The sequence below is a fragment of the Bidens hawaiensis genome, unplaced genomic scaffold (genome assembly GCF_021521415.1).
Source record: "Bidens hawaiensis isolate Kalapana, Puna unplaced genomic scaffold, B.hawaiensis_p1.1 tig00014295_1, whole genome shotgun sequence".
Lineage (NCBI taxonomy): Eukaryota > Viridiplantae > Streptophyta > Magnoliopsida > Asterales > Asteraceae > Bidens > Bidens hawaiensis.
In genome coordinates, this window is record NW_027492230.1 from 329,668 (window position 1) to 349,006 (window position 19,339).

Sequence of the window (19,339 nt, forward strand, 5' to 3'; positions counted from 1 at the left end):
TTAGTAGTTTTGTTTGATGCTGCTACTTGATCTCCATAATTGTTAACTATATTCATAATGATTATGTACCGGTCTGTAAATTTGATTTACTATGTTTTCGTAAGTGATATGAACGTAATCTTTAATGAAATGTTTCAAAGAAAATAGATAGAAATCAAATCAGAAATGATAGAAATTTGGAAGAGAATTAATTAGATAGAAACCGGATTAGAAATCAAAATCATATTTTGGAAGAGAAGAATTAAATGTTGTGTGCCACAATCTAATTTGTATCATTTACTTTTATTTAATAATATTAGTGGGTACTTTTCTTTTAAGTAATGGTAATTTATTTACATGTTTAGTTATTTTCTTGAAAGCTCTATATAATGCCTTGTTTATATAATGCCTTGTTTGTACGGTAATAGGGATTATGAAAGAAATGATAATGAATTAGTCTATGTTTTCTCTATTTTCTAATCTGGATTTCTGTCTATTTTATTTGGCCAACGATTAATTGTTGGAACCACATTAGTGGTATCAGAGCGGTCTTGATCTTGATCCCCTCTATGAACGCTCAAAAATGGAACGAGTTGTTGGCTCGAATCGAGTCAACACTTGCGCAGATGATCAATCTTCTCATAAACCGACCACGGTTCCCAACACCAGTCGTTTCCGCACCCATAACGCGAAACCGTTGCCACCGCTTCCGCCACCACAACGCCAACACCGACCCCATCACCACCCATTTTTGTTACCATAACACCACCAAAACAAGCCCCTCCAACTGACCCGTTGGCACTAAAATGTGCAAGCCCCTCCAACTGACCCGTTGGCACTAAAATGTGCACCTACACCAAACCCAAAGATCACACCAGAAACCAAACCTTTCAAATTATTCCAACACCCTAGCTTGAACCTGCTTGTCAAACCGCCAGCCCTTAAGACGGGTGTAAGAGACCCTTTACCCATGTTGCATAATAACCGAAGGTTCCTGATGAACATGGAAGAAGTGATAACTGAAGTGGGAGTAAGACAAAATGATTGGCGTCCACCTTGGCGTTCCACTCCGAATCGCCCGTATGTTACTAGGAGAACCGAATGGCGCCCACCGTGGAAATTTGTCCATGTCGTGCTCCGCTCCGGATTCTCAACCTTGTGGACAAGTTTCTTTCAAGGGGGATGGATTGTTGTGTGCCACAATCTAATTTGTTTCATTTACTTTTGTTTAATAATATTAGTGGGTAGTTTTCTTTTAAGTATTGGGTAATTTATTTACATGTTTAGTTATTTTCTTGAAAGCTCTATATAATGCCTAGTTTGTACGGTAACAGGGATTATGAATGAAATGATAATGAATTAGTCTATGTTCTCTCTATTTTCTAATCTGGATTCCCGTCTATTTTCTTTGGCCAACGATTAATTGTTGGAACCACGTTATTAAATAGGTAGAAACCAGATTAGAATTATAGATTTTTGAAGAGAAGAAAACCATATAGAAACCGAATTAGAAATTTAGAAATCACATAGTTTTTTGCATTAGAAATTTAGAAATCACAGATTTTTGGATTATTAGAAATCACATATTTTTGGATTAGAAATCACATATTTTTAGAAGAAATTTTTTATTATTAAATCATTTTCATTCATAATCTCTTCACACATTTGAACTCTGGGCTCTTATATAGCCAAGATACATAACCGATCGACTACTTAATAAACTACCCATAAATGTTTCACAACTTAATAAACTATCCACTACAAAGATGACAATTATCAAACTACCCACTACTCCACTACAAAGATACAAAACTGATAATTAACTAAACAAAAAACAAAGAAAACAGAAAAGTTGCATAGCATTGAGTTGAAGCAATGGAAACGTGGGTGTGGTGCGAGATCGTGGCACACAGCACTAAGCCATAAAATTAAAGAGAGTAGAGGATTTTAAAGTTATATATTAAGCTGTTAATTAGGTGTTTTGTTTAATTAAAAGACGAAATAAGAAAATCATGTGTGTGAGTTACGAGTTCGATCAAGGCTATTAAAATATTTGGTACCTCATTGGGCACCTCTTTAAAGCTCTTCTCCTTAAGGGGGAAGGACAACACCATGGTTTTAACTTTCCACGGATTATCTCCTTGACGAGGTCGGGGGGGGGGGGGGGCGGGGGTACGTCCCTCGTGGTATGGCACAAGGGGAACTGATCGTCCCGGTTTGATGGGGGACGCGCTCTTTGGGCTTCATAAGGGGGAAGTACCATATCATGGTTCCAAAGGGCCTCCTCGCCTTGACGGGATTTGAAGGGAAGAAATTAAGTCCTCATGGTCTTGGCAAAAGGTCATCCCATGAGTGTCGTCCGCTTAACAAGGTTAGAGGGGGAAGCGCCCCCAAGGTTCGAGAGGAAGTACCCTCTAAGGTCTGGCACAAGGTCCTCCCAGGGATGTCAGACCCTTAACAAGGTTCAAGGGGGGCGCTCTTGGGTCTAGGATTGTCCTTAACGAGGTTCGAGGGGGGAAGCACTCTTGGGTATGGAATTGTCGTCATCGCCTTAGGGTCCTAAAATGTAAAAACATTCATATTAAGCATTCATTGGAACATATATTTCTATCTTTACAATTTAACTAAACTTTTTTTTAACTTATTCTAAACTTTTTATATTCGACCTTCTATCACTATCTTAATCACAAACACTTGATATATAATATTTTTTATACTCATAACGAAATTTTGTTGAATGTGATGCTCTAAATATAGATGTATAATTGTATACTTTAGTTAACCATAAATTTTTCTTTTATTATAAAAAATCTAGTATCGTGATGTTTTAGTTGTTTTTTTTTCACTATATTAGATAGAGTTAATATGCGGAGGTTTCAATGCGAATGTTAGGAAGCCCATAACGGAACGGAAAACCAATGTGTCGAAGTGTATGATAACCTTCTTTAGAGTTTAGCAATTTATAAATCCAAGAAAATGGTTAAAAACTTTAGGAAACCCATAACGGAACGGAAAACTAAATTGGTTATTTGGTTATGACTAAATTTAAACTGAATAACCAATGAAGAATTCAATTGTGTGTATTCAGCTACAGTATAATTCGGTTTTTAATTTAATCAACTTCTAACCCAATAACTAACCCTCTCAAGGTAAGAATTTGAGCATCTATTGTGGAGCGGTTTGGAGTTCTAACCCCGACAACACTCGTTTTACTATGAGATATGTGATTTATCTCTCTATTAATCGTGGGACCGATCAACAAACCAAATGATGCCGCAGGCCATTTTCAAGGGATCTCGTGGAAAAAGTCTTTTGACTTAGTAGAGCTAAGAATAAAAACACCGTACCCGTCAAAACATATGTTTGACTTGTTCAACCAAAGCCATCGTTCTATATTCTCTAATTCCTTACCTACTACGATGCGACCTTATCAATTAGAAAAATGTTTATCAAACATAATAGAATATTTAGCAAAAGGAGTAGCATTTGCGTTGAAGTATAGAAGACAAACAAACGATAAGCTCTGCCACTTGTTCTTTATAAATTGTGAAACAAAGTTTTCTAGAAACTACTTTTAAACATCTTTTGTCATAACATTATTATTCATGAATTGTTCGATCGACTAAATAGCTCTGCAACCCTATACACAGACGGAATCAGTGTTCAAAGAGAGGGTGGGGGGAGGGGGTGATACCTTTATTAATTTATCAAACCCAATTTTACAATCGAGTTATATCAGGATTATCTTAAGACATTTTAACCTGTTTATATAAACTAGTGCTAATCATTGTAGTGCATTATTCATTGTTTACCCACGGAAGTCAAGCTCGATCAATTTTGACTTTACTCAACTTGATCAAGAAAACTATATAGTATTACATAAAAGATATATACATGTATTGATGATTTTAATATTATCAGACTATTTTATATAAATGAAAAATCACAATTAGAATTGGTATAACCGAGGTGTAGAGCACATACATTTCCAAGACTATTGTAAGCTAGGTGCCCAGAAACATTTGACTTCAATATCATGAGGGGGTTCCACAGGGATTTGGCCGGTTAGGGGCAACACCCGAGCATGTAAACTAAAAGTAGGTAGTGCCTTTGAAAGTCAATAGTGAAATTGAATTATGTAGTGACTTTGGCTATTTGGTAGGTGTTGGGTTTGCTATTCAGAGTTAGACTTAACAATTTAGAAGGCTTAAATCAAAATGTTCATGATAATTGTGAAAAGAAAAAAAATCCAAACTTAGAACTAGTCTTGAGCGACACATAAGTTACCACCAAACCATTACATTGCCTATTATAATATATCTATATTTATTATTATTATTATTATTATTATTATTATTATTTTTTGACGGCTTTAATTAAATGTAGCCTAAAGCCATTGCTTGATTTTACTGACCCACAGGCTGACCCTACTGCTATCGAAGTACAAAGTACAGTTACCGATACTATCGCAACAGCTAAGTGGCTAACCCCTTAACTAAAAATACTGATTGTAATATTGTGACGTTTCAATCCAACCTTTGTTGTTGGTTCGACACCTGTATAAGAAAATTAAATTATCTAGTTTTGATATAGAATTTTATTCGAATTTTAACATATCATAACTTCTCGTTCTTGATCTATAAAATATTCGTTTCCCAATACAGATAGATACGTATGAACAAATGAAAGCTGGTAAGGTGATGTGACGTTGCAACTTCGGTTGTTGATAATAAATGCATGTTGTAATATATTGGTAGCATGGTGATGATGGTCACGACGTAACGTTGATATCAACTGCCAAATAAAAATAAAGCTTTGAAAAAAGAGGAAAACGAAACATGACTTAAATAGTTGGTATATATATTTATATAGCTATCCCCACCGACACAGGTCCCAAGTCTTAACTATTTACAACTCATATATTTATATGTTGTATAATTAAAACTTATACATTGACGCACACGGTTGCTGAGTCGCGCCTAGACGTCGAGTACATGATGAGTAATTCCCCTTTAGTTCGAGTATACGACGAGTAATTCCCAAGTACTCCCCGACTAGCTGAGTACTCATAAATTCCCAGTTAATCAACCTGACAGATCGAATCTGACGATGTTTGCAACTATACATATATAGACGATTCGAAACAAATTTTATATATTATACATCATTACTTGATATCATTTAATCAAATTTACAAAAAAGTTGTTTGATAGTCTCTTTTTAATTTAATTAACAGACTAGATCTTATAATTGATTAAGCGTGTTTCGTTTACTTAAAATACAACTCTTAATAAGCATGTTTTAGAAACATGTTGTCTCTGAATCGATTGCCAAACATAAAAAATATTATTACACAAAACACAAGTTTAACGCCAAAATATCAAAATAAACTGCTTTATTCATATGAAAGAAAAGAAAGACCCTTGATTGTACAAATCTAATAATCTACTTTTGTTTCGAAAGACAAATTTCTTTTACTTCTTATAATTTTAACTCACGACCTGTGTAGGTGTTTAAGAGACTTCGTCTCTGCTAAAACCAGTTTACCGGATCATCATAGCAGGCTGGACCTCAAGTGCTTTCAACTCCACCAACGAGTTATACATCTGAACTATCATCTTCTCATCATATTCCTTCACGGGTCTCATCCCAAACTCTCGGATCCCTCCGCCACCGTACCCGGCTATCGCTCCGCCTCTTACAACGGGCGAACTCGCAACCCGCATCATCATCCTCACGTAAGCATCTTGAACTCTATCAATTATCTTCTTTGGGTTAAACCTCAACTTTATCTTTAACCTGCGTGGCATCCGTATCTTCCATGACCATTTCCGCTTTGATCGAACCTCATCGGTGGCGTCGAGGCGGCCGTAGCCTCTCCTCCGCCAGTATCTTTTTAAACCACCCATGTTTTTTTTTGGAATGGAAATGGAGTATGAGAGGAAGGTGGATATAGGTGGATGAAGTCAAGTGTTTGTTTAATTAATGGTAATTTGACTTTAGCGTAATCGAACTCTCACCAACTCTATATTCTTTTGGTTTATTATTTTTAACACCTTGCATGTATTCTATATATATTTTCTCTTCCAGAGCGACATTTTAACATATCTTGGTTTATATATTTTGTTACTGTTTCCGAACATATATTATATGGTAGATTGGTAGGTTGAATGCATAATCATTATTAATACACCAACCAATATGAGTTATATGTTAGATTTAAAGAGTATCTATTTATTTTTTATTATAAATATTTGAGAATGGTATTTTAAGAACTTTTTATGTTTAAAATTGAGTTTTATAACATTTGATAAATTTAGTTTAACTAATAAAATATTTTTAGTAGGTGAATTATCTTTTATAAACACTAGTAATTAATATTAAAATATACATTATTTGTTAATACATATTTAATTCACTATATTAAATATATACAATAATGGCACTTAGTACTTTAACAGTAGTAATAATAATAAAATATATTAATATTATAGTTATCAACTTCTAATATATATTAGCTTCTTTTTTAAATTTTCATATCTTATAAATATCTCATTGTATCTCATTTATTAGATATCTGAATAATAAAATCTCTCAATTTCTTCATACATATCCATTTTTTATTGTTTTAATATTAGGCTAGTTTCACAACATAATAATAATACTAAAACATAATACGTGTTTAAGGCAAGTCGGGTTAAAGGTTTGTTTCGATTTTACTATTAAGCCTATCACGAAACACATACCACCCACTAGTATTTAATGATGCATCTCGTATTAGTTAATTCACATACATTTCCTCTCTTCTTATATTATGGTTTGATCAATGATTCTTTTCTTCGTTTCATTTTCTTTTAAGCTTTAACATGAGTAACTTTGATGTATGAAACAAAAAGGTATGATGATAGAACCATCCCATCGACTTAAAACTAATGGAATATTTGTGCTATCTTCTAGCTGAATATGATGTATGACAACGTTAGTGATGCACTAGTGGTAGAGGAGTTCCTAGTCATAAATCATATTCTTTGACGTCCAACTCTACATAATAGTCATATCAGAATGTTCACTTGGCAGACCATTAACACTTGTCATGACGGTCAAATATCACCCTCTGTTGACGTCATTTAACGACACTATTGACCAGACGTGTCATGTGCCCATAACGAACCACCACCACTTCCGGTGACGGCCCACCACTGACTTGTCAAGGGGGAAACCCTAAAATCTTCTATTTCAGATGCTTTGATGGTTTGGTTTTTTTCGTGTACTTCAAACCGAAGATGATTCGGGATGCTGAAGAACTTCTGTTTGGACTTTGGAGAATAATTGGAGCAACACCCACGAATTAACGTGTAAACAAATTTATTAAAGAAGTCATGTTCTTTCATTTCAATTAAGACCACTGTCACATAAAATTCTTCATGTCAGCTGCACTTAGGGATGGCGTAAAGATACTAGCTTTAAAATTTTCGCTTGTATTAGACATGTATGAGATTATGGATACCTGAAACCCAACGGGTATGAGACTAAAATTCTCGCTTGTACAACATTCACAACCAATCTCCTATCTCCAAATTTAAAATCACACTAAAAATCAATACATTTTTTCTTTCATTTTAATTAAATAATATTTTTTATACTTTTATCGTTACCATTTATTTTTCTTTCACTCACAATCACTTTCAAAATATATTAGAAAATTATAATGTGTGATAAATTGGTTGTGGTTCAATGGTAGAGCACTTACTTTACTAGTGAGAGGTAGGGGTTCAAACCTCACTACCACCAATTTATATTGGAGATATGAGAGATGATCATGGCTTGCCATGGTTCGAGTCCTGATCTCACCCGGTTTTACTGGCTTCTTGTTGTCGTGCCATTTGGCGGGCGTGGGGGTCAGGTTTTATCCGGTGAATCCCTTAATATGTGGACCGCTAGGGGCTTCGTCCGTCCGAACTAGTGGCCGGCTCGGGCTACGTTTAACCAATGGAGGCCGCGTACGAAGTACCCGGCGTTACTTAGTTGGTCATTCAAAAAAAAAAGAAAATTATAATGTGTGCACAATAAATTTTCAAAGGGCAAATTCCCTGCATTACCCAAATGAAGAGAGAGAGAGAAATGATTCAAAAAGTCTCAACTTTTTCAATATTACCCAAGTAATTTGTACTGAGGAGACAAATTGGAAATATAACCGACGAGATTGATGAACCATTTAAAAGTTTACATGTGGCAAAAATCTGACAAATTCGACTGTATTTTTGAAACAAATCCGACCGTATTTTTGAAAATCTTGGGGTTTTTTTCCAAATCTGTTCATTAAATCTTTTCGTAAAAAGCAGTCTTTCCAGACGACTTTTTTATGTTTTCTATATGTTCCGTTCAAATTATTATTATTCCCAACTTTTTCTTCATCTTCCATCTTCATCTTCTTCTTATTCATATTCATATTCATATTCCATCTAACAATAAACCATGTTCTTTTATAATCAACAAATCAACTCCACCACTCAAGTAAAAACAAGAATTCGGAGCCGCCACTTTCCACCGGAACAAGAATTAACAACCCCACCGGAACAAGAATTAAATCCGTCACTTGAACCATCACTCGGAACCACCACTTTCCACCGCGCATGCATCACCCGGTTATAGCTCCAAAACAACCTAAGAAACCCTACGGTCCGTTATTACACCCGAAACCTACAATGGAATTTGATAACATTGTTGTTTGTTCCAATGGAAGAAGATGAAAGATGAAGATGAAGAAGATGAAGATGGAAGATGAAGAAAACAAGATTTTCAAAATACGGTCGGATTTGTCAGATTCTTGGCACGTGTCAGCTTTTAAATGGTTCATCAATCTCGTCGGTTATATTTCCAATGTGTCGTCTCAGTACAAATTACTTGGGTCATATTGGGACTTTTGATTCATTTTTTTCTCTCTCTCTTCATTTGGGTCATGTAGGGAATTTTCTTAAAAATATACAGAAAATCTCTACATTTCTCTCCCTTTCACTCATACATCCTAGATCACTCTTTATATTATATAACTTCACTCACAATGTTTGATATATTGAATGTGAATGGCCTTAGACATGTATGAGATAAGGTGATATTAGACCTGATTACCCAAAATCACATACCTATTACCCAAAATCACATACCCAAAATCACATACCTATTACCCAAAATCACATACCTATTTACCATAATTATATACCCAGAAAATTATAAGTTTTTATATTATTTTGCTTTAACCCTTGTCTATTAATGCTTATTTTAGTTGGTTCACTGTATAGAAGATTAAATTTTCGTTTAGAATGTGTATTAGTTATTTATAGTTTGTATATTATGAAGTATACACCTAAAATTATATACAAGTTATATTAATGATATAAACCAATTTATGACATTATTTATTTGTGATGAGGTTTATTAATGATATAAACCAATTTATGACATTATTTATTTGTGATGAGGTTTATATGGATGTAACGTATCATATTTTAATTTGTAATAGATATTATAAAAAATAAAGTTGTACAATAACTCTAATGGTATAAAGGAAATGTACTCGAAAATTCCAACGAATATATCTATATTTTACAAACTAACGGATATACCCAATATCGGTGCGTATACTTGTTACCCGACGGTTCTCGACAAATACCCTATGGGTATCGGGCCTGATATCATACAATATTTTACAAATGGGTATGCGTATGAGAATACAAATACACAGCCCATTGTCATCCCTAACCGCCTCGCCATCTCTTTGCTCCATTTTTACGTGTCGCATTTCCTCTCTTTTCATGTCTTAATTATGCCCTTATGTATGGGCTTCTTCCCGTTCCTCTCTTCTTCTTGACGACAACCCCTCTCCTTCACACTAAACCACACACTCACTGGCATTACATTGAAGAAGGACCCAACAACTGTTACAAAAAAAATTGCATTTTATGCGTAATTTTTTTTAATAAAAAATGAATATTTGTTGCGAAAGTTTTAATGATTAAAGTGAAGGTAGAATAGAATAGTTGGTTCATTTGAAAGCAAAGTTTTGAAAAAAAGATGTGGTTGTGTGTGTGGATCAACACCAATACATATCCTCCAATGCAATTGTCAACGATCGGCTACTTATAATTTCATATCATGGTTTTAATTCATCCACATAAAGAAGAGAAAAAACGGGCATTGAATTTCATGCCTTTATATCCCTATCTACTATTTAGATATCCATAAATGTATACATCTATATCTTTAAATATAAGTTTTAAACTTATTTGATAAACCCAAAGAAATTTTGTGGGTTTTTTTTTAATCTTCAGCTAATAAATGAATAAACGCGAACAAAATAAGTAAACATATTTTTTTGCTTGTACTGGTTCGTTAAAAAAAATAAACTTGTTTTTTGTTTATTTATATTGGTTGGTTCACACCCGTTTATACCTAAACAATATAATTTGTGTCAAACACTATAAGTCAAACTTGTCACCACGTTTTTGAAACCGAGAAGAAAAAGTAAACTAAATAACTTTCATCATTTTTCACAACTAGTTAACAAAAACAATTTAGTTCACTATCAACTAATTAAAGTATAATTAATTTAAACACCCCCCTCAATAACATTTCAAAAGAAAAAAAATAGATTGGTATACTCTGGATGAAATAAGCGTAGAGTTAACATACCTCAAGTTTAAGACCCGTTATCAAAAATACATAAATTTAAAATTAAAATAAGTAAATATATCACAATCAAATTTCCCCCTTTAATGAGCTAACGTAGTTTGTTAAGGTTTATGAAGTGTAAGATTTGATAACTTTTATTTTGTTGTAGTAATCACGTTTTATTATTTATTTAGTGGGTCGTGTTAACCCAAATATAGAATAAGAAACTCTCTTCTTTCATAGCTCTCGGACCTATACTATTCATTACAGGAGAAAGTTATATGTTAAACACGTCGTGTTAGTACGCTCCTTTTATTTGTTCTTAAACAAAAATATCAGTTTGCATAAATGTCACATTTAATAAAAATTGACATGGTTGAGTTGATTAGCCCCATTAAACATTTCATGTTAAACATGACACGTTTTACACAACACAATATTCTTCTAATCTATAAACAAAAGTATGAGAGAAGGTTATTTTCTCTTATTAATCCTTCACATTTTAACATTTCAATAATAAGGCAGTAACATCTAACATTATCAGTAACATCTAATAACATTATCATATTCTATTTTCAAGTTTTTCTTGATTTTACCACTTAATTTATAGTTAAAAGATAAGTAAATTGTCAATGGAGTTGACGGTCTATTATGTCTATTAGTAAAAACAAAGTTCTTATAATATTAAGAGGTTGAAAGGTATTGAGTTAAGTCCCTTAAATAACATAAATTCGTTGTTAAAAAAAATAAGTAAATTATAGTATATAATATAAAAATGGTTAAGAAATACATGCATGCTTTATTTACGTATTCTTTTTTTATTATATAAATAATCCGATAAGTTTAATACGGGTAACCTTCAAGTTCCATTATGCTACACAGACCACCCTCAACTTTTTAATATTTTACGAACATGTATCATAACGAATCAAATCAATATGTTACGAACCGTGTTCGTTAATCAAATGGTCCGAGAAAATAGAAGGAAACCGGATAGAAACTAGAGACTTTTGTAAGAGACTTTGATCGTTAATCATCATTTTTCATTCATAATCATTTAACAAAACAATAATGCCTTTATATAGGCCTACAAACATATAGAATAAAACGTGTAGATGCTAACTTATGAAAACATAGACCCATTGCTCTTCCTAATATAATGCTAGAAATAAGGAAACATGGAGATGATGGAAACACGGTAGTTCGGCACATAACATTCCCGCGCACTTCAAAACGTTCTTGTACTCAAGAATGGTACGAGTTTACCATGGTGGTCGCCATTCGAGTCGGACAACCACATACGGAGCGGTAGCACGGGTCGCCATGGTGGATGCCATTCGTTTATGATTTTAGCAACTTTTCCCATGTCAGTATCATGAAACCCAACTTCAAAAGCAAGTTCATGCCCACGAGAGTTTGGCAATATCTCAGTATATGTAAGAACATGGAAACCTTGGAATACAAACATTAATGGAACATTTTTGACAGTAGGTTCTTTTGTCATGGTGCAAAAGTATGGAGCGATGGGGACGGTTTTTGGGTTTGCCGTTTCCAGTAGCGCAGCTAGTTTTTGTGGCGCTAGTGTCGCCACAAATGTGGTTGGCAGTTCCGCCTCTAGGGCTGGTGGTGGCGTGGCTATTTTTACGGCCGGTGGTGGTAGTAGTGCGGAAGCAGAAACCGGTGGTGGCGGTGGTGTGGCAACTTTCATGGCCGCTGGTGGTTGTGGCAGTGAGGCGGTAGTGGCCGTTGTTGGCGTTGTGGTGGGTGAAGCAGTGGCAAAAACGGTTGGTGGAGGTGATGGATTGTGGCAGGCTTCAAGCGCGGTTCGAATCGATCGAAGCGCGGTGAACGCAGTTTGAAATTGGTACTCGAGCCTCGCAAATGATTCATTCACCCATTGACGGAACTCGGTTTCGGATAAAGTTTGAGCAGCCATAAGTCCGGGGAATCACGGCAGCTCTGATACCACTGTTACGAACCGTGTTCGTTAATCAAATGGTCCGAGAAAATAAAAGGAAACCGGATAGAAACTAGAGACTTTTGGAAGAGACTTTGATCGTTAAATCATCATTTTTCATTCATAATCATTTAACAAAACAATAATACCTTTATATAGGCTTACAAACATATAGAATAAAATGTGCAGATGCTGACTTATGAAACATGGACCCATTACTCTTCCAAATATAATTTTAGAAATAAGGAAACATGAAGATGATGGAAACATGGTAGTTCGGCACATAACACAATACCAATCAATTTTCCGTCACGTGAGCATCAAATCCGGCAGATTAAAGCAATTGGTTTAATTAAAAGTAACAACATAGAGGTTCACAAATTGGGCTTTTCTAATACCCGGTTCCAGGTATGACTGGGTACCGGAAAATCGTGCATTGGCAAACCCGGGTCCATTTCGGGCCGAGTATTCTTTAAAAACCATACCCTATGCACCACGGGTCGGGTATAAAAATAAAGTATTCTAAAACTTGATATTTGAATACCCTATTTTTGGATATTGAAAAACCCCTATATTCGGTTTTTCCGGGGTATTTTTCAGGTATATATTTAGCTTTTTATAAGATGCTGCACTTTTTGAGGTATTTTTGTGGTATGTTTCAGGTAATTTCGGGTATAGATCAGGTATTTGAAATATCCGGTTTCGGGTATTGGAAAAACTCGGTTCCGGTTTTCGGGTATCACCGGGTACAAATAAAGTCCGGTTTGAGGTACGAGTTTTGGTACTGAAATGTATACCCTGTAGATAAGGTCGGGTACCGAATTTAGGCAATAAAAACCCAGATATAAAATAAACGATTCCAGATATTTTTTTCCGAGTTCGGTTCAAGTTATGGTGTGTTTTTTTCATCCCTAATCTCTATGACTATATAACTAATTTAAACCTTTGATTGGTCTCCCAAGTAGCCCAATAAGTATTCAAGTTGTCCATTCAATGCTGGGGCCCGCCCAAACATCAACCAGACACCTATTCCTCTTTCATGGCGTTTTCCTCCTTATCTTCTTTTCTTCTCTAGTCGTATTTGCATCGCGATCATCGATTCTTCTTCTTCTTCATAATATTATTATTTCATCATAAACCCTAAGAATCAAAATCCTTCAGTTTTGGCTGGCAATGCGACCTTTGTTATTATCCTCCATTGTCGTCTTCTTCTCCACAGAGGACTCATTCAATAATCAATCTTTATCTTTCAGCTATGGCCTCCGATGCGTACAATCCTACTTCCTTTCCGATTCTCTGTAATGCCGCTGCTGGTGCTTCCGCTGGTACGTGTGTTACGTTTTTTTATTATTATTTTATTGTTTTTTTTTAATTTACGGTTTATAGATTAAAGGCTAGGGTTGCGGATTGCGTTTTGGTTTAGTTTCTAAGTGTTGTAGAAATCGTTAGGTGCGGTGTCGTATGGACTAGCGATTGATTGGAATTTTATGTAATTTTTCAAATATATAAACGAGGTTGTAGTAGTTAGTCACTGGTAGGGCGGTGGGGTGGAGAATAACAATTAATCGGGATTAATCGAGATTAATTAGATCAGACGTTAATGTATACTTTTCAGTTTTATATATACACATGCATGTTTATATGTAATTTCAATTTTATATATACACACACATTTTGGCTGGAAATTGGTTAGAATATCGTTGGAAATCGCTGATTTTGGCCGAAATCTCGCCAGAAACCGCCGATTTTGGCCGGTACCTTGCCAGAAAACGCCAGACAAGTCAGATTAATCTTGATTTTTGCCGGATTTGACTGTTGGCCGATTAGCCCAAAGTTAATCATTGGGGTGGGGACTAGGGATTAATTGGCGCCTTGTCGGGGACTTTTACAACCATGTATACATGTGTGTGTGTGTGTATACCATATTGTATATACAATTTTTTTTAATTTTGACTGATTTTAACCAAACAGTGACGGCTACTGGTCGGTGGGGTACCGACTAACGATTAATCGGGGATTAATCGGCGTCTAGTCGGGATTTTTACAACCATTTGTTGTTGATAATTGAATTGTTTATGACTGTGATACTGTATGTGCAGGAGTTATTGCAGCTACATTTGTGTGTCCTTTAGATGTGATCAAAACCAGGTTTCAGGTTCATGGACTTCCGCAGCTTAACGGTGGAGTTGTGAGAGGTATCTAGGGTTTGGGACTGTGATAGTTTTTCTAGATTCAGTGATGTTGTCTGAAAGCTGTATAATATTAGAGATTTGTGTGTTTGTGTAGTGAAGGTTCTGATTCTGTTTTTTTTTTTTGGAATATTTGGATCAGGTAGTCTTATAATAGGTAGCTTAGAACACATTTTTCGCAAGGAAGGGGCGCGTGGTTTGTACCGTGGGCTTTCGCCCACTATTCTTGCCTTGCTTCCAAACTGGGCGGTGAGTTGTGTCTTTTTTGTTTCATAAAGTAGTTTTGTATACATGATTCTGTAAGGGCTTGTTACTTTAATTTGTTAGCACATAGGCTGCACCGGGTGTGATATAGTGAAGAAGAGTATACTGGTTTTGAATTTTTGATGATTTGATATAAAAGTTATCTTTTGAAGGAGGGGGGGGGGGGTCGGTATTGGTTATTGAAACTGTTTTATCTTTTTAGTTGTTGCTGTTTGAAATAAGCAATTTGGCAGAATCAGTTTTATACTGCTTATCAGAAACAGTTAACTTCTCTAGTAAAAAAACAGATATTATATTTGGATAAACAACCCCAGATACCCTTGATATTCTATTGCTGTATATTAAAGGGGTGTTTGGGATTCCTTATTTTTACCTAAGTGAGTTATTGCATCAGTTTGGAATAAGCAATTTTATACTTCTTATTAAAAGTGAAATTGCAATAATTTTGATGTATATATGATGTATATATGTGTGAACCCTCGGGTGGGCAAAAGTGAAATTGCACTAATTTTGACGTTATTTTACTAATCTCGTGAAAATAACGTTAAAAGTGACGGACGGTTAATCAGGCATCATGTAGTGGCGTTGATAGCTGAAAGATAAGGGTACATGCACCGATCAGCTGGTGTCCCGATGATTGAGTGCTATGTGCCTTATGTCCAAGGCTTGATGCAAAACTACTATCGAGCCGGGGGTCTCACCGGAAGCAGCCTCTCTATCCCTATGGGGTAGAGGTAAGGCTGCCTACATCTTACCCTCCTCAGACCCTACCATAGCTTTGCTATTGGTGGGATATACTGAGTACGATGATGATGATGATGATGATGATACTTCTTATTAAAACAACCTAAGTGGGATTCCTTGTTTACCGTCACCCCCTAAGTGAATAAGCAGTTTGGAATAATCAATTTTATACTTCTTATTAAAACAACCAATGTCAGCTTACTGTTGTATCAAAACATGTTGGATAAGCAATCCCAAACACCCTCTGAAATGAATTTTACAATCATGAGAGGAAGAAGAAATCAGGGCTTTTAGATTGGGTGACCTGAATTTTTGTTGTTGTTGTTGAATATGCTTTCCTGTGTGACGGCAAGATTTTATAATATAGTTCCAGGAATAGCTATTAGCTGTCTTGTTTTCTTATTAAGTTGCTTCGTTTATGGATTTAACCGAGTTTTACATTTTCAACTTCCATCGTTGCTTTATGTGGCTGCTCTGCTATTGTCCTACTATGTTTAAGAATTTTGTCCCTAACAAAATATAAAGTTTATAAATGGTGGGAGTGTTCTTAACATCTTTTAATTTAAAACAGTTTCCTCTGTGATTATGTAAAATGCTAATGCACACATGTCCTGAATACTGACTTGTTAGCCGTTTTCTTGATATTTTACTTCTATGCGTTTAGCTATTTTTATTTACAAGTTTTCTTGTAAAATAATTTTTTCATTTAGCGACTTTTGTTTTCACGATTAAATTTGAACTCAGCACAAATAAGCTTAATGCAAACAATGGACCCCCTTCCTGAGAGCACAACGATAGAACCTACCATGCTCTTATGAAGGAAGTTATTAAATATAGTGATCTTTTAAGCCTTTTTAACAAGCATCTTGGAATCTATGCTAACCATGAATCTTCATAATATGACATTTCTGTACATATAGGCAGATGTAAAGTATTTATTCTTCACCATCAGTCCAGAAGTGGCATTTATGCATCAGTATAATAGTATAATCATAGAATGTCATGTCTAATTGAACCATGATATTGTTTTTAATAAACTTAGCGATTGAGTCGATGGTAACAATTAACAAACAACTAGTTTCTTCTTAGGAGTTTATAATATAGAAACAATGTGATAAAATCCTTAGCAGTGATCCAAATTTGAGGGCATTGACTCAAATATCCATAATCATATACACCAAGGCTTTCTAGTTTTCTTCATTTTGGATATTTAGCAATGAATGCTTTTAATAAATACTTTATTGCATCGTTAATTCTCCCTTCCCAGTTTCCAAAATAGTTTGTCTATATACAAGACTTCTTTTGTGTAACTTATTGCTACTTGGAGGTTCTGCTGGTGATTTTCTTTTAAAATATTTCTAAAGTTCAGTTCTTTAAAAACAAATATTGCAACATTTGCAGGTTTATTTTACTATATACGAGCAGCTCAAAGGCTTGCTCGGCTCTGGTTAGTTTCTGTCCTCTGAATAACATATGTATTTAATGTTATAGTTAATGAACATGATGCTTTTATACCTGAACACTTGTCTTTGTGCTCTTTAATTTCAAGTTATTTATGTTGTGTTAGTTATTTTGCAATTTTAGATGGAATTCATGGCCTATCTTTCGGTGCCAACATGTTAGCTGCTTCAGGAGCCGGAGCTGCAACAACCATTGTGACAAATCCTTTATGGGTTGTGAAGACACGACTACAAGTATATTTGGATAATATGTGTTTGATTTCATGGTATGCGTTTTAAATTAAAAATTAAATTTTGGTTGTTATTGTACAGACTCAAGGTATGACAGGCCTAATGCCATATAGGGGTACACTTTCAGCTTTGAGAAAAATTGCTCATGAAGAGGGTATTCGTGGCTTATACAGGTATGATATTATTATTACTTAACTATAAAACGTTCCTTAACAACTTTTGGCACATTAAAAAATCAACATATCTTGTTTTTTTTAGTTTTTGTTTTCATAAAAGTCCGTTTACAATATTTTGCATTTAAAAAACCAACATAGTTTCTTTTTTTAATCATAAAAGTCCCTTAACATGTTAAATTTGTAAAAAAAAGGTCTCTTTAACTATGGTTGGATGAAATCATGAAAACATTATACAGATTATTTTTTTAACTTTTTGACGGTTTTAAATATATACAAACCATTTTATATGTTTTTATTTTTTATTTATTTATTTAATTTTAGTTACGCCATCATGCTCGTGTCTTTGTTATATTGTTTTTGAAAGATCATTTGTTATTATCAACTTATCGAATTATAATATGGAAAAGAAAAGACGAAACACTGAACGGACTTTGCCTTTCCATGTGTCCAATTTAAAACATTAATTAATCTCAATTATTTTTTCATCTTGTCTTAATAAGTAAAGAAAAACATGTGTGCGGACTTTAATGTGTAAAAAATTGTTAAGGGACTTTTATGAGAGATAAAAAAGTAAGTTTGTTTTTTATGTGCAAAAATTTAAGACTTTTATGAGAAAATACAGTATGTTGGTTTTTTATAGTAAATAAATTTTACTTTCGTGTTTTTGAATATTATATTATGTGGACAGTGGTCTAGTACCTGCATTAGTGGGCATTAGTCATGTTGCAATTCAATTTCCAGCCTATGAGAAGATCAAACTCTATTTGGCTAGTAGAGGTACAAGCAAAATTATAATCTTTTTCAACATTATAAACAATAACATGTGTGTTACTTTTTAAATAATTACAGATGGTACCACAACTGATAAACTTGGTGCTCGTGACGTTGCTGTTGCTTCTTCAGTTTCAAAAATATTTGCATCCACATTAACGTATCCACACGAGGTATGAATGTATGATATAAAAATCGTTATATGCCGTCACTGTTTTGATGATTCTTTATAAATATTAATGTAAGAATGTTTGACCAGGTTGTTAGGTCAAGCCTGCAAGAACAAGGGCACCATTCTGAAAAGAGATACGCGGGAATGATGGACTGCATAAGGAAAGTATTTGAAAAAGAAGGGTTTCGTGGGTTTTATCGTGGTTGTGCTACAAACTTGTTGAGGACAACCCCTGCTGCGGTTATAACGTTTACAAGCTTTGAAATGATACACCGGTTTCTTGTCACTTTATACCCTTCTGACCCTCATCCTCACACATTATCAAGATAATCTACATTGTTGGTTACAATGGTATTTTTTAAATCTACACGTTTGTATAATTACAAGATTTTTATTCTTGGGTAGTGTATACCATAAATAGTAAGCAAATTCAAGATTTTGGATGTTGAAGTTTTTTCCTAAGCATAAGAATCTGTTACTTGGAAACTCACACGACCCACCAATACCCAATTTTTTGACGGGATTGGGTAAAACGCAACTTGTGTTTTGGCGAATTTGGTCAAAGTGTGTGTTAGAATAGGTTAATAAAGCGTTGATGTACTTGAAAGTATAAAATAGGGACCAAGAGGTCAATTGTCAATAGCTTGTGTTAGATGTGAAATTAGAGACAAATAGTACAAAGTATCTTTGATCAAGTAAAATACCAACAAGGTTTATATGGTACTTGA

General features: G+C 34.5%; 1 protein-coding gene across 1 annotated transcript; it reads left to right on the plus strand.

Moving 5' to 3' along the window:
* Positions 1-13,567: 13,567 nt before the first annotated feature.
* LOC143546238 (nicotinamide adenine dinucleotide transporter 1, chloroplastic-like) lies at positions 13,568-18,970 on the plus strand. The gene is made up of 9 exons (XM_077037943.1): positions 13,568-13,929; positions 14,704-14,799; positions 14,936-15,042; positions 17,203-17,248; positions 17,386-17,514; positions 17,590-17,665; positions 18,357-18,445; positions 18,518-18,612; positions 18,699-18,970. Exons 1-9 carry the CDS (start codon positions 13,860-13,862, stop codon positions 18,939-18,941), a joined length of 951 nt encoding a protein of 316 aa, XP_076894058.1. The 5' UTR covers positions 13,568-13,859; the 3' UTR covers positions 18,942-18,970.
* The last annotated feature ends 369 nt before the right edge of the window (positions 18,971-19,339 follow it).

What these genes read in the sequence shown, in the direction of transcription:
- LOC143546238 (XM_077037943.1), top strand. Translation starts at nt 13,860, where the DNA reads ATGGCCTCCGATGCGTACAATCCTACTTCCTTTCCGATTCTCTGTAAT. An exon ending in TAACGGTGGAGTTGTGAGAG is followed by an intron (nt 14,800 to 14,935) that starts GTATCTAGGGTT and finishes TATTTGGATCAG; the next exon opens with GTAGTCTTATAATAGGTAGC. An exon ending in CCTTGCTTCCAAACTGGGCG is followed by an intron (nt 15,043 to 17,202) that starts GTGAGTTGTGTC and finishes CAACATTTGCAG; the next exon opens with GTTTATTTTACTATATACGA.